This window comes from Cynoglossus semilaevis, chromosome 14 (genome assembly GCF_000523025.1).
Source record: "Cynoglossus semilaevis isolate Cse_v1.0 chromosome 14, Cse_v1.0, whole genome shotgun sequence".
Taxonomy (NCBI): Eukaryota; Metazoa; Chordata; class Actinopteri; order Pleuronectiformes; family Cynoglossidae; genus Cynoglossus; species Cynoglossus semilaevis.
This window is the reverse complement of record NC_024320.1, coordinates 11,698,144-11,723,642: the sequence shown is the minus strand read 5'-3', so window position 1 is coordinate 11,723,642 and position 25,499 is coordinate 11,698,144. Positions and strand designations below refer to the sequence as shown.

The 25,499-nt window shown below is 39.6% G+C and overlaps 2 protein-coding genes and 1 non-coding gene across 4 annotated transcripts in view; 2 read left to right on the top strand and 1 right to left on the bottom strand.

The window, feature by feature from the left end:
• Nucleotides 1–399: 399 nt before the first annotated feature.
• Nucleotides 400–19,172, top strand: mbd5 (methyl-CpG binding domain protein 5). 2 transcript variants are annotated; one of them, XM_008325116.3, is made up of 10 exons: nucleotides 400–479; nucleotides 5,263–5,835; nucleotides 6,800–6,902; nucleotides 7,363–7,534; nucleotides 7,720–10,107; nucleotides 13,113–13,342; nucleotides 13,426–14,559; nucleotides 14,772–14,845; nucleotides 14,962–15,037; nucleotides 15,420–19,172. In XM_008325116.3, exons 2-10 carry the CDS (start codon nucleotides 5,723–5,725, stop codon nucleotides 15,480–15,482), a joined length of 4,353 nt encoding a protein of 1,450 aa, XP_008323338.1. In that variant the 5' UTR covers nucleotides 400–479; nucleotides 5,263–5,722; the 3' UTR covers nucleotides 15,483–19,172. The 2 variants fall into 2 exon arrangements, with proteins under 2 accessions (XP_008323338.1, XP_008323336.1); XM_008325114.3 differs by having other exon boundaries at nucleotides 423–576.
• An 886-nt stretch (nucleotides 19,173–20,058) lies between these two features.
• The window catches only part of LOC103389621 (kinesin heavy chain), a 12,026-nt gene continuing 6,585 nt past the window's right edge, over nucleotides 20,059–25,499 (top strand). The window contains 11 exon segments of the mRNA XM_008325113.3: nucleotides 20,059–20,680; nucleotides 21,412–21,499; nucleotides 21,914–21,987; nucleotides 22,241–22,345; nucleotides 22,648–22,696; nucleotides 22,804–22,859; nucleotides 22,947–23,034; nucleotides 23,897–24,021; nucleotides 24,107–24,211; nucleotides 24,307–24,455; nucleotides 25,432–25,499. The exon segment at nucleotides 25,432–25,499 is cut by the window's right edge and continues 1 nt beyond it. Coding sequence (XP_008323335.1) covers nucleotides 20,555–20,680; nucleotides 21,412–21,499; nucleotides 21,914–21,987; nucleotides 22,241–22,345; nucleotides 22,648–22,696; nucleotides 22,804–22,859; nucleotides 22,947–23,034; nucleotides 23,897–24,021; nucleotides 24,107–24,211; nucleotides 24,307–24,455; nucleotides 25,432–25,499 — 1,033 coding nt within the window. The 5' untranslated portion in view covers nucleotides 20,059–20,554.
• On the bottom strand, nucleotides 20,776–20,846 carry trnag-gcc (transfer RNA glycine (anticodon GCC)). Its single transcript has one exon. It is a non-coding gene; the product is annotated as a tRNA-Gly (tRNA).

Below are 25,499 nucleotides of genomic sequence, written 5' to 3'. Positions count from 1 at the left end.
AATACTTTTATCTATACATTTTATATGATATTTATCATTTTAAACCAATATTTAATGCTTCAGTTTGTACTTTTAGCCTTCCTCGTTATTTTTGACCGACTATTTATCTCATAATGTCGACAGTTTATGGTGTAATTTTATTTTATCTCATAATTTCGATTTTATTGTCATATTTTTTACTTTTGTAGTAATGTTGACTATTTTCTCAGCCTAATTACAGTACAGTTCTCGAGATAGATAGATATTTATATTTATGTTCTAATTTCAATTTGTTTTCCTTATAATTATGAGTCAGGTCGTTAATTATAATTTTCAATTTGTGATGGTTTATACGCCTAAATTCTGTGGATTAAAACGTGCATCACCTCTGCTATCTGCAGGCTACTCCTGCTCCAGCTGGGCGCATGCGCACTGCGGCTCTCCATCATTTCTAATATCACTGTGTAGGAGAAGCAGCAGAGGCAAGAGAGAACTAATGGGTAGGCTCTTATTCCTATTTTTCTTAAGCTCAGAAACAGGCTGTTGCTCCATTATTTTATGATTGCAGCACCGATATGCATTCGTTGGGACCACCAGGTAAGAAAATTGAAATTTGTCGTGGATTAAACGCAGACAGGAACGTTGGTGCCTGAAAAGCGTCTCTCTCTCCCCCTCTCTCTCGCTCTCTGTCTCTCTCTGTCCCTCTCTTCTCTCCCTCTCGGTCTCTTTTCGAACGCAACGGGTTTACACGGCTGTAAGTTAGCATGCTAAGCTAAACCGTGCTAACTCGGCCTGGCCATGGCCTTCTCTGCCCCCTTGGCTCCAAAGCCCAACACAGGCCTTTACTGTTTTTTTAATTCGAGAAATTGACACATTAACCTAAACAACGGGTCCCGTAGGGGTTGTGCTTCACTAATACGATGTTACAATTCCCTAGGTGTAGCTTAGCTCGCCCTTTGATTCATTTTTGTTACAACAAGCTAACATGCTAAGTAGCTAACTAACGGGAGCTAAAGACAGCTGTGCAGGAAAGTGCAGGGAAAAGCTCCAGTCACACTGGACTGATTTCGCTTGTTGTCACAGTGAGTTCACGACGAAAAGGCCCCGCAGGCGATAAAGCTAAAACCACATGCACAAACAAACCCTTTCCCATTCAACATGCTTGTTTTTCTAAACATTAATACAGCTAGGTGATAGACAGGGTAATGGACACTTGGCTAATTATATATTATCCTACGTTTTCATCCATGTATACAGTGTTTTAGAGATGCATCATGCAAGAGTTTCCTTTAAAAAACAAATCGTATTATAGTTGTGGGGTGATTCCCAATAACCATTACGGTATATTTGCTTAGTTAGTCACTATGCCTACTGCTCATAGTTTATCCTTTTTAATGTAATTTGTACTTCTGGAGGAAACGTGACAGGCTAAAAATACACAGATACATTTTGAAACTTGTGCTTATTTCATGTTTTTCATAAAGTCTATTACCTTGCTATTAAATGTTTTTGTTGTCATAAGTTCGGTCCAATTGTCTTTAAATAGTTTTGTTCATGTTTGGGTGCTTTAAAACTATCACACTTACTAAACCCATACAGAAAGAGCACAAGGCAAATAATTGTTAACATAATTATTGTTTTTGTAAAAAAATACATGATCCTTTTTTCCCTGGTCTTGGAAAAATGTGCAATAGGTACAAAATTAGTCAAATTAGTCAAACCTCTTTTAAGTAATAAGAGCAGATTATAATAAGAGATAACAAGACCTTGTTTTCTTTTTGCATTTATGTTATATCAACTTACAGCTGAATCTCCTCTAATCTACAAAATACACTGGCATACTGAACAAATGTTAGCACAACATGAAACAATTCTGGTTGCAGAAGAATAGGGGAAGAAATACCAACTCAGTTCACCTGGGCATATTTAGTGGGATAAAAGTGTTTGTGTTGGATAAGTTTGTACTTTTAAACAACTTCCTGTCTGTATGAGTTTTCTCTCTGGTTGTCTGACATAGAATGCATGAGGAAAATATTTGGCTGCAAAACTGATAATACGTATGCTGTTCAGCGGCTGCTTATTTTAAAAAAACGCCCAATTCTGATCGCAGGTCAGTCTGCCGAAATTGGCCGAATCAATAGGATCTAACTAAAACCCTTTGCAGGCTGATGAGGGTGAGCTATATGATGTTAGTTTATGAACAAAAAGAATGTAGATGCTTATTCATTGTCATCACTGCTTCGACAGTGACAGATTTCTTAATAATTAAGTTGGAGTTGACGAGGATTACCTGCTGTTTTGTTGTAGCACAGATTGTGTCATGGTCTGCAGAACCGTTTCTACCTATAGTCCTATTTGAATGTCTGCCTGTGCTGTCAACTGACCCTGACATATTTTAACAGTAGTGCATTGTTACAGTAGTAGTTTGGGTATTTTTCTATGAAATACCCATATAAGAAGTCACAAGAAGAAAATATTGCTACTGGTCAAGCTCGAGCACATAGTGCATATGGAATAAGATTTGTTGCTTTTCTATTCTTTAAGTAGTCATTTCAAGGCCAGGTGAAGAAGAAAACATTATTTTCCCCTTTTGGTTTCAATAGTTTGGTGGTTTTAGTCACAGTCTTTGCCTGAGAAAATACCAATATTCCAAAGAAAAACATAAGCTTTTTAAATTGCCAAAAATCTAAAAAATGTCCATGTATGTTTGTGCAGTCATCCATTGTCATTAATAAATGTCAAAATGTGATAAGAAAAGTTATAAAGAAAAAATATATATTTCTGTTGTATAAGTACTATACAAAATGTTTATTGTTTTCAAACTTGCTGTTTGCCACACCGAGCCAAAGTACACGTGTGCCTCATTGGCACTTACCAGGAGAATAATCTGCAGTGCAGCTTTGCATGCAAATTGCCTTTTTCTTTTTGGCGGATGGTACAAGAACACCTTGTTCATTAATCAAGCTTGGTGTCACGTTGTAAACGTTGTGAAGAAAAAAAAATTGAATCTGATAATAAACACGAATTGCATGACATTTGATCTCATCCCCTTTCACAGTAGTTTATTCAGTTGTCTTAACCTTAAATTTACCACTTTATCTACAGCCCTTTCATTAAAGCTTTCATTTTTATTCTACCTTCACATTCACTGAACTAGAACAGGTGGGTCATGTGGTGGAGGAGTGGCTCAGGGCCAGGTGATATACTGAGTTTTTAGGTTATTCACTATATTTTTATACGTCATACAAAATACTAAAACTAAAATACGTAATACGTTATATAGATCATTACTTGGATGCGGGTTTAAAGCAGCGTGCAAGAGAAATGATCCAGGCCGTGATGGACGCAGAGAACCCACTTGGAGACAGAGAATCTTACCGTGTAGTGTGCCAGATGAGGGGCAGGCACCCTCGTTGTCTGATATGTTCTGTGAGATCCTGTTGATCTCTCTTGTTGACATTTGACAATTAATTATTTTGACAATTTAAAATTTATTATATATTTATATAATAAATCTCTATCGCTCTCAGTTTTTGCTCACCCACACACAGGAGTTTAAGTCCATTAAAAAAAAAAAACCCAAAATGACTTAATGGTTAAGTTCTCTTTTGGCAATTTGGGTTTATAGTGTCAGCTCTTCTAGTGCTGTCCAGCAAGAATATCATACAGACAATTTCTAGCTAGCTGTTTAATATATCTCAGACCTACACTGTTAGGGGAGCTGTAACCTCTAACAACCTTCCATTTAAAACCTAAACCAACTAATTAAAAACTTTTTTGGGTATTTGTTTTCTTTGTGAGTCTCTTCTCATAACCATCTCTTTCCTTTAACCAGTACCTGTAACAATTTATTATTTATTTCATTGCCCTTATTATATTAAACACGATAATTGCATAGCTCTAATATAAGAATTACTTATCTGCAAAACAGCTCAGACTCTTTTTAACTAGTATTACTTTTGTGCTGTAACTAATGTGTTTTAACTTCACTGTGGTGTCAAATAATGCATATAGAACAAATGTATTAAGAAACAAACATTTACATTCATATCTTACAGCTATGTAGAAATTCATGATTCCTGTTGTACGACACAAAAGGAAATTTCTGAGAAGTAGCACAATGTAATGTAGTCCAAAGTGAAATATTTTTTGGAGCTTTGATTCACAATCACAAAAAAGACTAGCACCAAGGCTACGTTCTCTTTGTCATGTTATAGACCAATTTCTTCCACTTTTCAAGCACTTGTTGAAAAGAACATCCCAGCTCTGCCTTTTTTTATTAGCTTATGTGCTATTACTGCTGCTTCACAGTCACTTTGTATAGTTGCATTGCATTGGAACATTGATATGACAAATTAGTTAAAAGTTATCCATATTTTACTCAATTATGAATTTGCTATGTATGATGTCAGATTGTTCTCGGTTCAGTGCATGGATTTGCATTGTAGTAAGAGGCTAACAGCAAGATGATGCTTTTTTCAGATGTAGCGTTACTGGAGCAGTTGCAAGCCATGTTATGCTATGTGAACAGCCTGCAGCTGGCTAAACCTAAAGCACCAATTTCTTTTGGTTGAACTGAAGAGAGAACTTGTGGGTGGAGTTTGAATGTATTTTATGATTAATTGTTTGCACTAAAGATGACTTTACTTTGTGTACATTGAACAAAATCAAATTGTTATGGTTTATGTTTGAGGAATATTTTTCTTACTGTACCACATTCAAGTCTACTATTTGCAAAAAGCAATCTTAAGATAGAAAATAACAGATAGAATAGAAAATGATGGGGACTGGTTAGGAAATGCAATGATAACATAAAAGTGTGGCATTGTGGGACATGAGTTTAACACAAGATGGTGGTTTCCGTGTCTTGTTCTAATAAAGGAGTACCACACACCACTTTAAACTTGAATTCTTTGTCTTTTGCAGCTGCAAATGATGCTAGAAAATAAAGAAACATTTAACTACTGCTTTTATGTTTCGCGGCTGTGTGCCGTGGCAAGAGTAAAAACACTGGTAGAATCACTGGGTTCAGCATCCTCTGCTTACGGAGCACTTATGAGTCAGCAGCATTGGCAGGGCTGACAACTGAGAGGAGGCTTTACATTGAGCTTTGTAGCTCACTAACTGAATTCAGCCTTATTTATCTAGGCTCATCTTTTATTGCAACAACAAAATATCAATAATTTTACAATAATCCTAATATATGTGTATTTAGTCAAAAAAATTCAGACAGTTTTTGGTCTTATAAAAAAGTCAATTTTCTTTACTTTTCTGCCCTTGCAGGTACCATGGGAATATCACTACCAAATGGCCCTTGGCAGTCACAATGATGAACATATCCTACCTGGTACACTGAAGCATATCATTGTAGTGAGTAAAGGGACAAATGGTTAAAATAATAGTTTAATAAAGAGATACACATCATTTCAGCCCATTAGCTCTGAATGCTGGGATGCAGTAATGGAAATGCATATCAATATCAGCACTGTAGTGATGAAGCAGCTCAAAGGGTAGGGTCAGCAGTGGGCTTGCCTCACCCTACCCGACCACCTGCTCATCACCACCCTTTCAGCTCCATCTGAGAGGAGAGCCCAAGTGTGTCAAGCATAGCCGTAGAGCCTTACCCAACTCCTCAGCCCTCCCACCACCACTTTTGCAGACGAACATGATGTACGTGGTAAAAACGCTGGTGGATGTCTGATATATATACCTCTGAGGTGTCGAGTGTAAAACCAGTGGAGCAATGAATGGCGGAAAGGACTGTGAGGCAGGAGATGAGAGGCAGGTCGCCCCTGTACAGGTCCCCATTGGTTGGCAGCGCAAGGTGGAGCATGGAGGAGTGGTGGTTTACATAAGGTAAGAAAAAGCACTCTTTAACTTTGTCCATGAAAATAATTAGTGTACTTTTGCCCCTTTCCATAATATACTAAATGTAGACAGTTTATCCCAATATGAGATTTTAAAAACAGTTTTTAAAAGAGCTTTCCTAATTGGATTGGATATGTTGCAATGTAAACAACAAAAAGACTTAAGTTGTTTTATCTACCTGCAGGTTGTTGACTTGTTTTTTTCTAGATGTGTCTTTATTGATTGGCTCCACAGAATGTTTTTGTGTTTTAATGATTTTTTTTCACATTAAACTGAGTTTTCAATATTCTCCTCAGTGCTTTGGTAAAGCCACAGTTAAAATGTACTTGAATGTAACAGTTTCCAGGTACATTACTTCAGCTTAATGTGTTTGTTGTTTTACTCTTTGGTGTGTCATGTGGACAGGGCATTGCTGTGGTCTTTGGTACATGAACACCACCAGCATGTGTATTTGCAGACCACAATGAACTATAGCACTAAACGCTGCAAGGTTTATTTTTGGATGTTGGAAAGAATCCTTTCTACGTCTGTGACCCTGGCCTGATGCTGTCACTGCGCACTAGGATTTGCTTATTGACCAACTATCCTTATGACTTACTTATGACATTCTTATGACATACTGTTCTTACCTACTATCACTATACCTGTACTTTATAAACTATTATTTATTATTTGTGTTTTTGTATTTTGTATGTTTACTGTAGCTTGATTGTTGATTGACTGAGTTAAATTTTAGGTCACCTTGGATAAAAGCATCTGCTGAATATGTTGTGATGTAATGCTTATTTTTGTTGTATTTAAATGATGACTCTCTCCAGGGCCCTGGAACTACAGATGCTCAGAAAATATATTTTCTTAGCTGTTGTAAAATGATCACTGTTTTAGTAAATTTACACACTTGGGAATGAAAAGAAATTTGTACTCATAGGTTAATGTTATGTCCAATTTACAGTCCCAGTGGATCTGTGCTGTCCAGCTTGGAGCAGGTAAAGACCTACCTGCTCACAGATGGAACCTGCAAATGTGGCCTGGAGTGTCCACTCATCCTCCACAAGGTAATTTTAATGTTGGTTGATTCGATAACTGCAGTAAGATAATTTATGCGTGGTTTGAAGGGTTTTATTTATCAATGGTCCTAGGTTTGTGAAGGCATCTATGCAGGTATAATCTACAATGTAGGATGCAAGTGGAAAGCAATAGTTTTAACATTGTATCTGCCAAACATGACAAATTCTTGTGATAAGACAAATTATATATTTTACATTTTTGTAGGGGTGAGAATAATACAGTGTCACTTAAGTAAAATATTGTGGAGAAAATCAGTGTTGTTCCAGTTGGATAATTATGATCAGTAGAGTTTGCCTTATCTAAACATTGTGCAGCCTGTGAATTTTATGTCTTTACTCAAAATTATTAATACATGGAAAAGGTCCCACAACCACCTTTAGTGCTGTACTCTGTTGTGGGTCACTGTGCTGTATATGCTGACTACATTATATTTATCTTTTTACCCAGGTGTTCAACTTCGACCCAGGGGCTGCTGTCAAGCAGAGGACAGCTGAAGATGTGAAGGCAGATGAAGATGTCACCAAACTTTGCATTCACAAAAGGAAACTTCTGGCTGTGGCCACTTTGCACAAGAGCATGGAGACACACCCACCTCTGTCACTGACAAGTCCAGTTGGAGGTGCAAATACAACACTCAAGCATAGTTTTAACAATATAAGGCATAAATAAACCCTGAAATAAGCCACTATAAATAGTAACACATCAGTTAGTGACTGATTTATATTGTAATTGACTGGTATTATATATTATAACCAATGTGATAATGTTTGTACAATAAATATAATGTCTTTGTTTGGTCCGAAGGTACATCATCTGTGGTTACTGCGCATTCCACAACTCAAAGAGCAATAAGGAATAAAATCCATGACGGCCCTCCTAACACTGTCAGACCTGACTGCAAGAGTCCATTTAAGATGATGATGGCAGCTGGACAACAGCAACAGAGGATGTTTTCTCCCCAGGAGATGGGTGCAGGCCAGACCGACCTCTATTCTGGGTATCCAAGAACTCAGAGGCTGGGCAGTGGAGATCCAGGCCCAAAATCCCCTTACCGTGCTGGCTATGGAGGCATGTTGAGCCCACATCGCTCTGGCTCCAAGCTGTATGGAGATGGCTCACAGTCTCCAAGTGCAGACACTTTGGGCAGCCCTGAGAGCTTTTCAAGGACTAATCCTTGTGGTTTTCCAGGAGTCAGCAGTCCCGGCTCTGTGTCTGTTCTTGGAAATACTAGGACACCTCTTTCCCCACCAAGTCTGATGCTCCATGGCTCTCCTGCAGGCCAAGCATCTTGTGCCATGACAGGAAGGACTAGCACGCCCCTTTCCCCAACGGCCACTGCCAAAAGCCCTGTCATGAACATGAACATACCAAGGGGAAACTTTCCCCCTGGTATGGATATGGTCCGTGCAACATTTCACCATAAAACACAGCCTCCTGTCCATCCTGTGCCACCACCTCCATCCATACAACCACCCTGTGCCCTTCAGAAAAGGCAGTTGACCTCTGAAAAAGACCCACTAGGCATCTTGGACCCTATACCAAGCAAACTTGTCAGCCAGCCTCCCACCAACCCCCATAACACATCCAACTTCCAGCCTAACATCCACTCTCAGGTACAAATGATGAATGTAAACATACCCCCTCCAGCCATTGTACCCTTGCCAAGCAACTTACCTTTACCTACAGTCAAGCCTGGACCTGTTGGGCATGGTGGCCATGTTCAAAGGACTCAACCAGGAGGCCCTGCTTCCTCTATGTCACCCTCCCCTGTCACCTCCCCCGTTCACATGTCTGGGCCTGCCTTAGCAAGAATGGAGGCTTCCCCTCATCGCTCCCGATCTTCCTCTACATCCTCTGATCATGGTAATTTTGCAATGCCTTCTGGGCACCAGGCTCCATGTGGGACCATGAAGGTCCCTCCTCGTTCCCCCAGGTCAGCTATGGGATCTCCCAGACCAGCCATGCCCTCCAGCCCATCCACTAATAAAACGGACACCCTTCATCAGTACAAAGATGCCCAGTTGTTGCCTGGCATGGGAAACTCCATTGGCACCCAGCAGCATGGTAACCCTATGTATTCACCCACCCCATCATCTTCCTCATCGTCTTCATTGGCAACACCTAGTGCTTCCCAGAAGGGCCATCCTGGACTCCTGGGAATGCCCCTTAACCAGATTCTCAACCAACAAAATGCTGCTTCCTTCCCAGCCAGCAGTCTCTTGTCAGCTGCAGCCAAAGCACAGCTAGCAAATCAAAATAAATACAGCACTTCTGGCAACAGCTCTGCTGGGATGACTGGATGTGGGGTTAGTATGGGAGGAGTGGGTGTCAACAGTGGAGGTAATACAGGGAGTGGCGGGCATTCAGGCTCTATGAGTGCTCCTCGTGGCATGGAGGGACACGGCACTTTAAATCCCATGCTTCCTCCAAACTCCAACATGCTGCTTAACACTCCTGAAGGCCAGAGTGGTCGGGCAGCTCTAAGAGACAAGCTCATGGCCCAGCAAAGGGACCCCATGCGCAAAAGGAAGCATTCATCAGGTGGTGCTGCTGTTAACCATGACAGTAGTAACATGGTTTACAATATGATAAATAAAACAGGCATGGGTGGGTCGCATATGCCAGGACCCAGTGCCACTGAGCAGTTAAGAAAGGTGGGTAGACTTGGAAATCTTCCCCCAAACACCTCAATGGCTCAGCTTCTTCAGTCAATGAGCTCTCACAACTTTTCTGGAAACAACCATCGTCCAGGTCTCGCCCCTGGCCCTGGACAAAGTCTTCAAGGAGCTGCCCAATTACACTACAACGACAGCACGGGAATTATCCCGGGTGCCTCTCAGCAAAACTTCCATACCCCTCGTAGGCTTCAGGGCCCAGGTGATGCCATGCAACACTGTCAGAACATGGACAACTCTGGAGCCCATCTGGTCTCACGTCAAGGACCGTTCCCTGACACAATGGCTCAAATGCAGGCCTCTTCCATGAGTAACTGTGGACCAATGGGGCCAAGTGGTGGACCAGTTGGTCCTGATGGCCTGCCACTGGGACACCTCAACACTAACCCTCCTCCTCTTTCACATCCTGGCCCTCACCTCTCACAACAACATCTTCATCACAATATGGTGCGGCCTAACATGACGATGCCACAGGGAAGTGATGATGGAGGCTGTCCACAGACCATGTCTGACACAGGTAAGACATTGTCATCCCAGTATATCTGGTCTTTCGAATGTCTACATTTATGGCTTCTGCATTTTAGTTCCTGACCAAAATGACAGCTTAAATTATACTGTTTTGTAGACATAAGAAATGCAAGTGGAAAAAATCTCTAAACCATTTATTTTACATGTAACATTTTTTGTTGAAGACAAGGTTGTTGGTGGGAAGGTTTTTAAATCTTTTGAATTGCACAGCCCAACAGAACATCACAATCGTAATTGACTGTCTACTCAGAGGTATAGCTAGTTTTCAAAACTAAATGCATAGCTTTATCTTTTTACCGATATGAGCTCATACTGCATGATTTAGGTGACTGGCCCTGAAAAAAATGAGTCCCTTATATTTGTCCTACAATGGGAAAATTTGCAGTGTGAGTCTTTGCAACCGATACAGGCTGCCTTAGGAGGTGCCATTAAGTACTTGATTGCAGCTCACAGGCAGCCAAATGGGAGGCAGGATATGTGGTTCTTCTGGGAATCAAACCCAGGACTCTTTGCTTGCAAGGCAGGCATGATAACCACTACACATTGGAACCACTAAAGCCTTTGCAATGGTTGGGAAAAGAGGCCACCAAATTATTTTTGAGTTATTTAGCTATCCCTTGATCTTCAAAACTGAATTGCCAGCCAACATGTATTTTGTGCTATCTGTATGGCTGCCTAAGTCAGTGTTGTAAAGATGGAAATGATATCCTCATCACACTTTAGTGGAAACAGCCCAGATTGGAGTTCTTTAAAGCTTGTCCTGGCTAGTCGGTCGCTATAGTAACAATGGCCCCCTGAATAAAGACTAGAGATGAGCCTTTAATGAGTGTTTAATACTGTCTTTGAATGAATGTGTGATCATGTGTCAACATCTGTACAACAGCTTTTCCTCCTCTTTATTTATTTGTGTCTTTGTGAATGTCTTTGTTATTCTTTTTTCTGATTCTCATTAGTTTTATTTAACAGGTACTTTCTTCAGTAGTTAATCTTTCAGGGTTTACCAGAGTCTGATACACACCATTTCTTCACTACAACCATGTACTTTATTATTTTGCCTTCTGTTTCTGTTCTGTTTAAAGAAGTTGTAAGTTAGCTATCCTGGGGTTAATGTTATTAACTGTGGGCTAGAAATATTTAGTAATTGTTGTTTTATATTTAATTCTTACTCTTGTAGCAAGTTGATTGAGTTGTATGATTTGAGGTTTATTTGTCATTGTGCTTTCCCGCTGGGGGAAAAGCATGAAAATGACAAGGGAGATAAGGCTACCTTTTTTTAGTACTTCTTATATAAGCATCTTGCTTTACAAAATGTATAACATTAGCATTGTGTAGCTAAAAAAAATTAGAATTGAATTATATAATTTTTTGTTTACTTTTATTTCAATAGTTTAGCTCTTAATCTTTTTGTTTCATCTACAGAATTATGTTAAGTACCATTGTTTGGGATATAATATAAATACATGCACCATAAGCAATTACGTATAGAACAATGTAACACTACCATACATGCATGTGATTTTTTTATATATATTATTTTTTGAGAATAAGATAATAGGAGATGACAGACCTTCCCTTGTTGAAATTTCTGAGGTTTTCTCAGAACTTGTTCCATTCAGGTTTTGGTGAGTCCCAGCTTACTTGGATCTAGTTTAATTCACTAGTAAAAACTTAACAGACAACAACATCTCATTATGTTGTCCTAGGACATGCAATATTCAATTGAATGACAAAATTGCAAGACTTTTTCTCTACAGTGCCTTTGGTTGGTATTAATTAAGTAAAATATCATCTTTTTATGCTTAATGGGAGAAGCAAAGAGGAATGACTGAGTTCTGAGCTCAGTTTTTGCTGTTTAAGATCCAAAACCTTTTAAGCACTTAAAAGCTCTGTGTATAAAAGGGTATTTTGCTTTCGAATGGTTGCCATTATTCTGCTAAGAGACTGTAAGCTTGGGGATCTTAGGAACACTGAAAGCTTTGAATGTGACCTAGTCAATGGCTTCTTAGCATTAGCCTTTAACCATCTGCGTCTGGACAGCTAGCAGTCTTTGAACACCCCCTCCACTATGGCCATCAACAAATACTCCGAAGTTCATTGTACCCTCTCCTTCCCCCTCCTGCCCCCAGACACCCAGCCACCCAGCCGACTGCCCCCCATCCCCCAGCAGACTAAAATCACACCCTAAACCCACTCGGCTCCCCAACAAGCTTCCTGGCAGTGGACAGAGCCACCAATCATCACATGGTTTCCACGGCAACATCCCTTGGCAACAGCCGTCACTATATCATAGTAGTGGTGGAGGATGTGGGGTGGTAGATAGGGGGAGGGGTTGGTCGAGTCGCGGCTCTCAACGCAGAGGAGAGAGGGTAAAAAGACAAGAGAAGGAAAAAAAATGGAAAACACACACAGCTGCCCTTCAGCTAGGCACTATCACACCAGCTGCTCCACTGACTGCTTATTCACACACAGGCACACACAACACAGCCTGAGATTTTGTATTTGTTTCATTTTTGTTACTGCAACATTGCTGTGTCATTCACTGATTTTTGTTTAGTATTCATATATTTCAGTAATAGAGCTATTATACAGGTCTGTGCTGTCTATCTAGCTCTTGTTAAAAAACAGACAACGTTTACATCATGGTTTGCTCTGCTGTTTATTTTTAAGTCAGTACAAGAAATGTATATAAAATTATGACAGTTGTTCAATAGCCAATATATAATTGAATATCAGGAATGGGGAGAAAATACAACTGCACCAGATTAAAGAAAAATCTGTGTATGTTTAACAAGCCCAGGCAGAAGAAGGCAGTTTAAAGATAAATTGCATATGAGTTGTGGTAAAAAGATTTACATTACATGGGATGTCACATTACATCCAATGTAATGTGACAGATTTAAGTCAAACAATTCTTGTGAAATGTCTAATATGCCTTTTTCATTTCTTACATATAAATAGTACTAATACTACAACCATTTCCTATTGAATTTGCAGGGAACCCATCATCCCTTGGCTGTGGTGTGGGAGGGCTTCAACCTCATGTCAGCACTGGGGGAGGTCCCATGTACCAGCAGCAGGTTCATCCAGGCATGCAGCTGCAGCAGGGGGTGGTGTCTCATCCACCCTACCAAGGCCAACAGCACTGTTCTGACAACCCACCCTACACAGACAACAACAACATGGCTAACACTGGCTCCATTGCTTGTATCTACCAGAATTACCAGGTGGGTTGATGAGTGCCTGTAGCATTATTTTGACTTTCATATAAATGTTATTTCATCTTACAACCTTACTGTTGTGTTCACAGCAAGGAATGTTGCCAAACCCACAATTTTGCGAGGGGCAGCAACTCCAGGAGGTGGGTCTTCAAACAGGTACGCCTGGATCAGAAAGGGGCCCTGGTGCAGGCCCAGAGTCGGTGGATGCCATTTACAGAGCTGTGGTAGATGCAGCCAGCAAAGGCATGCATGTGACCATAACAACAACAGTTAGTGGGACAACACAGGCAAGTCCAGTTCCTGCCCTTAGTGCCATGAGTGCCTTTACCGCCTCAATAGGGGAGCCTATCACCCTTCCTCAAGCTGTTAGCACAGTTCTGCATGGCCACCAAGAGGGAGAGTCGCTGTCCCAGCATACCAAGCAGAGACAAGTGAGGCCATGTCGGGGACAGAAGAACATGGATACAGGCAAGAGCACCCCAGATGGCCCAGAGTCCAACGACTATTTTCGTTCTCCTGGCCGTAGGACACCCAGAGGCCAGTGGGATGGTGAGACACAGCATAGGGTAGGCTATGATTCCCACAGCAACAACATCGCTTGGGGAGGTGAGGAGTTTCTAGAGTGTTCTACACAAGTTAGAAGTAGTCCCTGCAGGGATCGACCTGTCAGCTTGGCTCCTGCCCCACTCTGCCCATCAGATGGGACCAACGATCATGGTCTTCACACAGCTCATGATAAGGTCTTTCTTGAAGATGGATATCGTTTTAACAACTGCAGCCGGGCTCCTGCTAACTACAAGGAGCGTCTTGAGCAGACAGTGGAGCGCTGTGCTCACATGAATGGCGGCACACCCCACTTTAACACTCGAGGTTATGGAGAAGTCTTAGGGCCAACACGGCAGGAACTAACTGGTGATGACCAGTCGCCCAGCTCCTCCACCAGCCTGGAGGGACCCTTGGCCACAGCCAAAGACTATAGCCACTACAATGGCCACTTCAATGGTATGGCCCCCAGCCCCTCAGACACAAAAAGCTTGAGCAGTGAAGAGGACTTGCGGCAACCGGACTCTCCTTCTTCAGAACTTCTCCATTACCGTTCCAGGACCTTCAATATGGGGGAGTTAGTATGGGGTCAGATAAAGGGCTTCCCACCTTGGCCTGCCAAGCTGGCTGGGGACGAACAAGTGCACAACGCTGGTATACAGCTGCGGGAGCAGGCAAAGGTGAGACAGCATCTGCAAGTTTGTTTGTCATCACCCTTGTTAAATATAAACCTTGTATCCTTTTTTTTTTCTGTTTGTAGTCAGCTAGATTTGTAGACATGACCAATTGATAAATTACATTGACATGGTAACAACAAGTACCATAATCATGTTGAGGTTGACAGTCAGTGATTAAGAGTTTTAAATAAATGTCTCCTGTGGTTATCATCCAGGTGGAGCCAGAGAAACTTAAGACACTAACTCACGACTTTGAGGCACTTGACAGAGCAGCCAAAAGAGGCCTGAAGTGAGTGTTGTGGGACACTGCACGAAAACATAACACATACATACATCACCTTATTGTTAATTGTTAGTTGTTGCAACTGCTTTAAAGTTTATTTATTTGAATATTTATACCAACAGGCCAGGGAAACTGAATAATCACTTGGAAGCTGCTATCCACGAGGCCATGAGTGAGCTGGACAAGATGTCAGGCGCAGTGAGTAGTTAAACCCTTCCACAAACTTCCAAAGAGATTTTTTCTTTTGGTGGTTTAATGCATGTGGACTAATACCTGTCTCCTTTTAAATATGTGATGATAGTGAAGACCCCTTAGCTAAATTGGCAAAAATATAAGGAAGCTTTACCTATAAAGCTTCCATAATTTGTTTCCTCAATTGGTAAACTGACCTTGAGTAAAAGCAACACAGTGGTTAAGCTACCTCTAACCCAAACAGGAAAAAAAAGTTCAGTGGGAACATTATTCTTAATGGCTTTGTAAATTGTCAAGTACATTTTAATTGAAAGCCCAAAGCCAGTTCGATGTTTTAGTAGTAGTTGTATCCATCCTTTGCTTAGATGTTCTCTTTGTCTGCCGTCAGATCCCATCCAGGGATCGTCAGGTGAAGCTCCCGAAGCCTAAGAGGAGGAAAATATCCAGATAACATTGAATGTGTCGGCCAGAAAAACGCCCTTGAAGCCTTCAGAGACTTTGTCCTTCAGCCTTGATTGCGATCTGAGCTCTTCTACAGGTGCTACACATGGACTTTTCAGTGGTACATCGTTGTTCCATGACTGACAGACCACATGAGGTGCTGGAAAATTCCAATCACCGTCAACAGTTTTACGTGCAGAAAGACAAAACAAATCCAGAAAAACAAAAAAAATCAAAAACAGTTGCAATTTGTCTACTGCTCACTGAATTACCTATTTTTTTCTAGTATAACATAGTAAAATAAACAAAAAAACTACAAGCATTACCTTACATATTTAAGAAAAATAGACAGTCCAAATATTTCTGATACATTTTGAATATGTACATAGATGATCCTGAAATTTCATGCTATTAAGAAGTGTATGTAAATATTGTAAAATGTCATGTACAAGCGTACCTAATGCACACTTTATCTTTTATTGTACAAAAACAAAGCAGAAGTGGGTAAACCAATGTCTTGGTTTCTATTCAAAAATGCGGTTGCATACGACCGCACGCATAGGATAAATAAGAATACAGCCTAAAGCTTTTATATGATAAACCTTAAGACGTTTTATTTTTCATTTTATTTTATTTTTTTTCATATAAGGGAACAGCAGTTGAAACAGGCAAAGGTTCTTGAGTCCTCCATCATGGTAGTCACTTAACTCTGCTTGTGTTTGTTTTCATGGATAAGATATACCACAGAATGAACTTTACCAGCAGTGAGTGTTCATTGTCCCCCTCTCCCTCGACACATGGTGGTGAATGACCAGGTGTTGGTCAAATTGTCACCGTAACAGCAGGAAAAAAACTTAACTCATGTAGAACTGTTTTTTTTTTTTCCCTCTCTCTCTCTCCCCTGAATGGTGGGTATTTGTTATGATGGGGGGATCCACCCTTAGAAACCATTCAATGTATTGTCATACAGTTTGCTGTAAATGTTGTGGTAACTGCATCTTTGTAAGCAATTGCAAAGATACAAAGTTGATGACTTATCTCCACAGCTTTGAACCAGGTCTACTGCTCCAGCATGGACACTTAAGCTGCACTTGTATCGGAGGATTCAGAGGATGTGAATTTGGATGTAAATTCATCTTCAACAGACACCCCAATTATCAAATCCGGTAAGAAACTAATGTCAGGACTCATGAAGTTCATTTGTTCTAACAACACTCGTGCAGCTTGATAACTGGCGTCATAATTATTTGTAATTAGTATGATTAGTGACATAATGCTGTTGATGCCATATGTAGAGAAATTGCACAACAAACAAGGCCCCATTAGAGTCTCACACATTACTATTTTAGCACATAAACAATAAATATTTAGCACTAACTCTGCCTAGCTTAAAATAGTGATGCCTCATTAATCCTCCCAGTTGAGCCAAGAACTAAAGTTTACAATTTGCTTTAATGGTTGCCTGGTGTGATTAATGTTCACATTTCATTAACCTAGGCTTTTAAAAACTAACTTAAAGATTTTTAGGAACGGTCTTTTTAGAAACTGACTAGAAAGTTAGGTCTAGTTGATGAACTTTGAAATCATAACACAACTCAACTACCACTTTGTGCCAAATTTATATTGATTCAAGTAGTCCCCACAGACGCTTTATCATCCATCATCCTATGAACATAATTGGGTTTTTGCAGTACAACTTCAAAAACAAACACAGCTGGGAGTAAAGTCAGACTAACTCATGTCAAAGTAAAACTCATGTCATTGAATTCTATCAAGATCTCCACTGTTGTCTCTGGGTGGATTTTTTTTTTCTTATTATTCCTCTTTTCTAAAACCAAGAATCACAGGCAGAATTAATGCTGCGTTTCACTGTTGTGGTTAAGTTCTCAGTCTCATTTATAATGAGTGGTTTTGTTTTTATTTCCATGACTGTATTCATTTCTGACACAAACTGTATAGCTTTAGGTAGAATAACCAACCTCAAAGTTTTTAGATTTTCAAAAAAAGACACTAACTCACATTTCAAAAAGAGATGACTTTTTTTTTTTACTTTTAGGGGCCTTTTGTGTATGTTTCCTATTGTTGTTTTTTGGTTGTTGTTTGTAAATTATTTATGTACAGTATTCCATATTTATTTTAAGCTTTACAAATATGCTAGATGGCAATAATACTACCAAGAGTTGAGAACTCAAGCCTTATATGTGTGTGTTTGTTTTGGCAGCAAGTGAGATGTTCACGTGTTGGTCACACAGGTCATTTCCTCTTATATTTAAGATTTTACCCTTAAAACACATTATTCTCTCACCGGTTGTGTCCTGGGTTAAAGAAAAGTACATATTTGTAAAATGTTTCAATGCAGTTAAAACACTACAAAAGTTAGGTGTTTGGGGGAGAACTTGCATAGTCAGCTGATGAGAACCTGATCCATAGTGATGTTTTTCCAACAGTCTCGAGTCACTATGATTGATTTTTCAAGTGCAATATATACGATCAATCATGTTGAAACTACTGTTTCATCAGTGTTTTATATAATAACGTCCTGTGCACACTTTGAAAAAAGTTGACAACTTTTATTTTGCCCGTCTTCCAAATTCAGAAAAAAAAACCACATTTGTTTACAATTTTATTTTATCTCAACCAAGAAATTCCTCCTTTCCTCAATAAGTCAAACACTAAACCATGACAAAATATATTTCTAGCTGTTTATACATGTGCAGGTTATCAAGTTTTACCATAAATATTTCCATTTAAAATTCTTATAGCTGCACAAAACTGCAAAAAGATCCTAATATTGGCTGAGTGAACAGATGTGTTCATGTGTTGTCACTTTAAAAAAAAAACTGTACTGTATTATTCTGGTAAATGCGATTTCAACATGTAACTGAATTTTCTTTGTGTGGCGTGCACACTGGAAGATTAGACATTAGATAAGAAATTTTGGTCATTTTATGGTGCAAATAACGGCATGTTTTTTTAAGTCTTTAAGTCCATATAATTCATATATGATGAACATAGAACTAATCAGAATTCTATGTTTCAAATTTGAAATGTCTTTGTTTCCAGACTGCACGTTTGTCAGAATCTTTGGTAAAGTTCATTCTGCCCTTACATCCCCAACTTGTCCATTTTGTTCAGTGAAATGACAAGCAGGAACCCACTCTCCTTTTCCGTAAACCATGTGTCACTGTTCTAAAAGATGTCAAGTTATTTATGGTCAAGAAGTTTCAGAGCATTCAGATTTTTCAATCGTTTGAAAACTCATTGCGTCAGTTTTTCCCTCATTGCTATAACTGTGTGCGTGTGTGATTTCTGTAGTTTTCCTGCTAGTGAACTTCATTTTGAAAATCCACTCTTCAACAAGTTACTCGTCAGTATTTTGTTCTCGTTTCCAACTTGTATTGAATAAGTATATATTTTGTCACTAATATATACTTTACAAAAATAGACTTGTGTGAAGTATGATGTGCACTTGACTGGTCTTTGTTTTCATCAGTGTGGGGTAGGGATAGTTGTTTTTTTTTTTTTCAGAGTCCATTATTTTGAGATTGTTTGGACATTTTTATTTTAAAGAAAATGGTTTGATGTAAGCAGCATTTTTTGTAAATATTGTGAAACATTACAGGTCATGCAGTGATGTAACATTTGGAACAATGTTGCACAGATGTTTAAGATATTAAAAAAAAACATGTTCACTCTTAAACCACTTCTTGAACCATTTGCTGTACCATGACTGTTTTTAACACGCATTTGTCCACAGTTTATCCAAAATGAAACAAAAGTGCAGAACAATTATTCTGTGAAATGCTACCCTCTAGTGATCAAACTAAAAATGACACTACCAAACGCTGTGGCAGGACAACGATTTGTTGATTGCATGATACGACAGATTATTAAAACAGGGAAGAAACATAGTAATCGCGGTTTCCCGTTGCTCCTGGTTGGGGAGGGGGACTAATCTGAACGTAAGTGTATGAAAACTGAGGGAAATACGGAGGATCTGAATAATGTAATACTTTAAACCATGTAATTGTTTGAACTTTCAGGGACAGAAGAAACAGTGCATTTGGGACAGTATCCTGCATTATACGGACTTTTTAAGAACACAGAATTATCCAGTTGTAATACTTTACTAAGTAACGACAAAATATCCAGTCCTTACAAGTTTGAGGGGTGACTTAAATTCCAACATGATATTATATAATTTTGAAAGGCTGAGCTATGCTAAACTTATTCTACCCACTCACGCTGTAAAATGAAAAGGCGGACATACGTCAGAAGACACAGCTGCTGCCGATGAACACTGCGCCATAAACTTACTGTGACCCAAATGTGATGATTTTCAGATTTAAAAAAAAATGGTTTGTTGACAGTTTTCACTTTAGTAACTCAAAATTTCAAGAACACAAAAAAACAGCCGCCGGGCCTGACTCACCCCCCAAACCATCTTTTCACGGCCCTGGACGTCGGTAGCGAAAACAGCTCTTAGTGAGTGAGATCATAACTACTAAAGGACAAATTTTATATTTGCGCGTTCATGGCATAGCGATGCTGGTGCTGATGCGGGGGCGCGCCACTCCTTGTGAACGCGCGTTTTTATTGCGGGAGTCAGGAGGCGGATGCTGCGTCTGTCACTGCGCATCCTCTCCGGGCTCAGGGACGCAGATTGAGCAGAAGCAGCCGCAGCCTCTAACGCAAACAAACACAAACCATCGCCGTCGTCATCGTCATCGTCACTGCAGATACACTGGTTCTGGCTCCGTTCAGGCCGCAGCGCTGCGGCTGATCCAGTTTGGTCATGAAGGAACACGTTCGGTTCGGATAAAGGACGCGTCGCAGAGTTAAAAACTTTCCCACGGTGAGGAATTTATTTATTTGAAGCAGTTCGCAGCCGAATGACAGTTTTTGGTTCTGGTTTTGTTCAGATCTGAACCGTTCACTGCTCCAGAGGGACGCGAGGATAAACAGCAAGGCCTCACTGGTGTTTGTGGCACCACACAGAGACTGAGCCTCACCTGCAGGCTTTTGGATCGGGGTGTTGGTGTGAACAGCAGCAGCAGCGGCGGCGGCTGCAGCAGCGGCATCATGGTGGACGCAGCAGAGTGCGGGGTGAAGGTGATGTGTCGCTTCAGGCCCCTGAACGAGGCCGAGATCACCAGAGGAGACAAGTACATCCCCAAATTCAAGGAGGAGGACACCGTGGTGATAACGGCAAGTCTGACCGCAAAACCATGCCGTATGTGGATGTAGGCTAGATTAAACTGTATTGATCCCACACTGGGGATATTTGAGGGGGAAAAGGAGTTTGCATTGGCCGGGAATCGAACCCGGGCCTCCCGCGTGGCAGGCGAGAATTCTACCACTGAACCACCAATGCTTGGTATGGGGAGGAAATTTCTTAAATCCGAACAGAATTAGGTCCTTCCTTAGGGTTGTTAGTTCAGGTGTGTATACACGGCAGTGTTGTTTTATATATTTATATATAGCATATGTAGATATATATACATACATATCAAATTATACACATATATTTATGTGTATATATGTATATATATAAATTTATCTTTGCACAAGCAAATATTTGTTATTCATGACTTAGTGGAACATTAGTAAGAACCCCATGTTATGTATGTACCAGTACTGCTGCAGAAAGGCATTTATCCAGGAGCTCTCAGAACTGTGTCAGTGGTTTGTGTCAAAGACTGTGATGGAGCTGCTGCTGATGTTGCCTTCAAGCGCTGAAAGCTGCATTTTATAGCAACCAGGCTTTTAGCCCCTCTGAGAACAGAAGTCATGGCTTTGACAAAGGGCAGCAGTGATGGATGGTCAGACGTAAAGTTCCTGCAGCCGATTAGAGACATGTCCACCATGTTTGTTTTAAATTCATCTCTGTGTTGTCACACTTTTTTGACTGCTCTGTGTTGTTTCTTGGTATGTTACAGGGAAAACCTTACGTCTTTGACCGTGTGCTGCCTCCAAACACCTCGCAAGAGCAGGTGTACGACCAGTGTGCCAAACAGATAGTTAAAGGTACAGTCCGCAAAAAAAAAACATTGGTCAGTGAATTATAAACAAGGGAGTCACCAAATGCAGCCCAGTAATTTGAAGACCTATTGGTTGTAATTAATTCTTTATATATATATGTATATATGTATATATGTATATATGGTTATATATGTGTATATATACATATATATATGTATATATATATATATACCCTTTTTTACTTTTTTCTTTTTATGAGAAACCTCAAACCAGATTGTCATTAATTAATTATAGTTGTAGCTTCTCCTAAGTAATAAGTATTGCATGGTCATTGCAATATTTTGCAGTACTTTTTAAATATTAAAAGCAGTACATGTTTTATTTTAATTATCATGGATATTTACTGAATTTCCCAGGATATTATTTTATTATGTTTTTCTCTATTTTGCTGGATATCAGATGTGCTCGCTGGCTATAATGGGACTATTTTTGCCTACGGACAGACATCATCTGGGAAAACACACACTATGGAGGTGAGTTCATCAACAGAGTTCATCCTCTGAAAGACCCCCCAACAGTCAGTTGTTGCAGGTTTCTGATTCCTGATGATTAAATTTATTCCAATCTGTTGTGCAGTTATTTGCAGTGACAGCATGTGATGACACACTTTCTCCTCAGAGGATTAGAACACAGCACATTTTGTGTAACAGTGTTTAATCCCACGTTGGATCTGGCTAGGTTAAATGTAGTTAAAATGTTGTGTATAAATATTTTAACATCCTCCAGGGCAAACTGCATGACCCCCAGCTGATGGGCATCATCCCTCGCATTTCCCACGACATCTTTGACCACATCTACTCCATGGACGAGAACCTTGAGTTTCACATCAAGGTAAAAAACATATATATATATATATATATATATATATACACACACATATATATATATATATATATATACACACATATATATATATATACATATATATATATTTCTGATGTCCGTCTAAGAAAACGAGAGAAATAAAATTTAAATGAAAGAAATTCACACATGCTAACCTTTGTATTTGATATTACTGTTTATCAAAATTCCTTAAATTATACCATAGTTGAAACAAACATAAATAACCTTTGAGTTTTCATATGTTTTTTTTTTTACTAATTGTATTTTTTTTTCTTCATAATTTCTGACAGGTCTCTTATTTTGAAATCTACTTGGACAAGATCAGAGACCTGTTGGATGGTACATGTGCCAACATTAAACATGATACATTTTCTGGATATTTAAAAAAAATTCAAAGTATATTAAATCTCATTTGACTTGTTTCTGTTTGTTTTTTCTCACTCAAGTGTCAAAAACAAACCTTTCTGTCCATGAAGATAAGAACAGAGTTCCGTACGTCAAGGTGAGTACAACCAGTGAGTTATCCAGAGTCTTGGCCTTTGCCCTTGTTTCTTCTATTTCCAGTATTTTCCTCTTCCTCCTTTTGCAGGGTTGTACTGAAAGGTTTGTGTCCAGTCCAGAGGAGGTGATGGACGTCATCGATGAGGGCAAAGCCAATCGTCATGTGGCTGTAACTAGTACGTGTTGCCTGTCTGGGGCTCTTAAAAATAATCTCTGAGAAGCCATGGATAAGATGTGCATTATAATCTGAGATTTGGCAGATGTTGCTCTAATACTGAGTCTGAAAATCCAGTCAGTGTTAGACCAAAGACCATTCCTAAATTGGTTCAAATCTTCCTTTGCTTTGTCTATAACAGTTGTTTCTTAAAACAATACAGCCTTAGAGTTTTAAAGTCGTGCACATAAAGCTACATGAAGTTACGTACAAAAGGTTCTCCTTACTCCTATTCAAAGATGCTGAAAGGTATTAATATTTTAGCTTCAGCTTTGTGCAAATATAAATGTAATTTTCTGTATGAGTTTAGAAATACCTGGCCTATAAGTCGCTCCACAGTATAAGTCGCACCAGCCAAAAAATGCATAATGAACAAGTAAAAAAAAAACATATATATGTCACATCAGCTAGCTAGAGTGCCCTCTAGTGGCTGTCAGTGTGAAAATAACAAAGATGTAAATTTTCAGTAATACAGGAGTAGCAGATACTGGTACACAAGCCTGGAGTGCCCTCTAGCGGATGTCAGTGTGAAAATAACAAACGTGAAAATTTTTTTATGTAGAAGTCACAAACCCAGGCAAAAAAAAAAACAAAAAAAGAAGTGCCACTTATAGTCTGGAAAATACGGTACAAAGTCCTTGGATGACATTCCTGTTTTTGTTTTACCAAATATTGAGAATGAGACCCAAGTACTAAATGAAGTACATCCATGGATGGCCAAAACGTAGATTTAAAGGAATTTGACATTCATTTGTGGGAGTGTAGTTTGTATTGTATTGTCTTTATATATTGGAATTGTATTTGCCTACTGTTTCTCTCTCCAGACATGAATGAGCACAGCTCCCGCAGCCACAGCATCTTCCTTATCAACATCAAGCAGGAGAACATTGAAACAGAAAAAAAACTGTCTGGAAAGCTGTACCTGGTCGACCTGGCCGGAAGCGAGAAGGTCATATTATAAAGATGTGATTTTAATGTGGTTGCTTTCCATGAAATACAATTATGTTGAAGATCTGCATGTGCTGTTGGAACAGGTCAGTAAGACCGGGGCTGAGGGAGCCGTGCTGGACGAGGCGAAGAACATCAACAAATCTTTGTCGGCTCTGGGGAACGTTATCTCGGCTCTGGCGGAAGGAACAGTTCAGTCAAAAACAGTTCTTTCTTATTTGTTACTGGAGGGGACATGGGCTCAGTATGCTAGAGTCATCTGACTTGGTTGAATTTCATTTTTCAGAAAACCCACGTGCCGTACAGGGACAGTAAGATGACCCGGATCCTGCAGGACTCTCTGGGAGGAAACTGCAGAACCACCATCATCATCTGCTGCTCGCCGTCTGTCTACAACGAAGCGGAGACCAAGTCTACACTCATGTTTGGACAGAGGTCTCTCCACTTCTTATTAATCTTTTACTTCTCTTTTCTCTTTTTAATCATCTGCAGGACATTATTCTTGCAATTCATACATTTTCATGTTTAAATTGTCTAGAAAAATGTGCCACTTTAAAATATACGCCTATCTGCTCTCTTATCCTCTATTCTAGTAGCCACACCCTGTTCACTGCCATTTATGAGTCTTTTGGTAACTGTGTTTGGAGCTAGCAGCTCAGAAAAGTAGGCGGAGCTTCCTACATTCTCTTTCTACACTCTGAGACTGAAAACCGCTAGTCTACACATTTTACTGTTATTTCTTAAAATGTTATATTCTAATAAATATATTTCAGAGGGACCATCAAAATAATGATAAGAAGCTGATACTGTAACTAGCAACTGGCTCAAAGGGTCAGCGTGTGGCCTAGTGTTCAGAGGGATGTGGTACAAAAGATGTAGCCCACTCTGCTACAGTAAAAGAACATTTACGTGTCTTCAGATATTTAAATTTTTAATGGAGAAATCCTAAGGCACAGGTTAAGAGGTTATTTTAACTGCCGTAGAAATAAATCAGCCAGACAAGAGCTAAAAACAAAAGGCCAGATGGTTCTCAATTTCACACTGTGCAGCCTTGTTTACCTCGACAGTATTTATAGATCGCTGATGCAGCCCATATATCTGTTAGTTGTGCAAAGCTGAAACGTTTGGCTTTTTTTTAATGACACAACAACTGCTCTTTAACTTAATTCATGAATTTTGACCGCTGAGTGGACCCTTTACTAAAAAAAATTATATAGGAATTAAAAGTCAAGACAGTGAAACTCTCTATGACACAGAACAAAACCAAAAAGAAATCTAGAAAATTAAAGCAACTTCATTTAAAACTGAAGTTTTGTTCTGATATGGTGTCTAATCTAGTCTTTCTCGGTGAATGAACAGTGGTGTGTCCACATTTTGAACAGGTTCAAATCTTTCTTTTCCATCTGCTCAGAGCCAAGACCATTAAGAACACAGTGTCTGTCAACCTGGAGCTGACGGCCGAGGAGTGGAAGAAGAAAT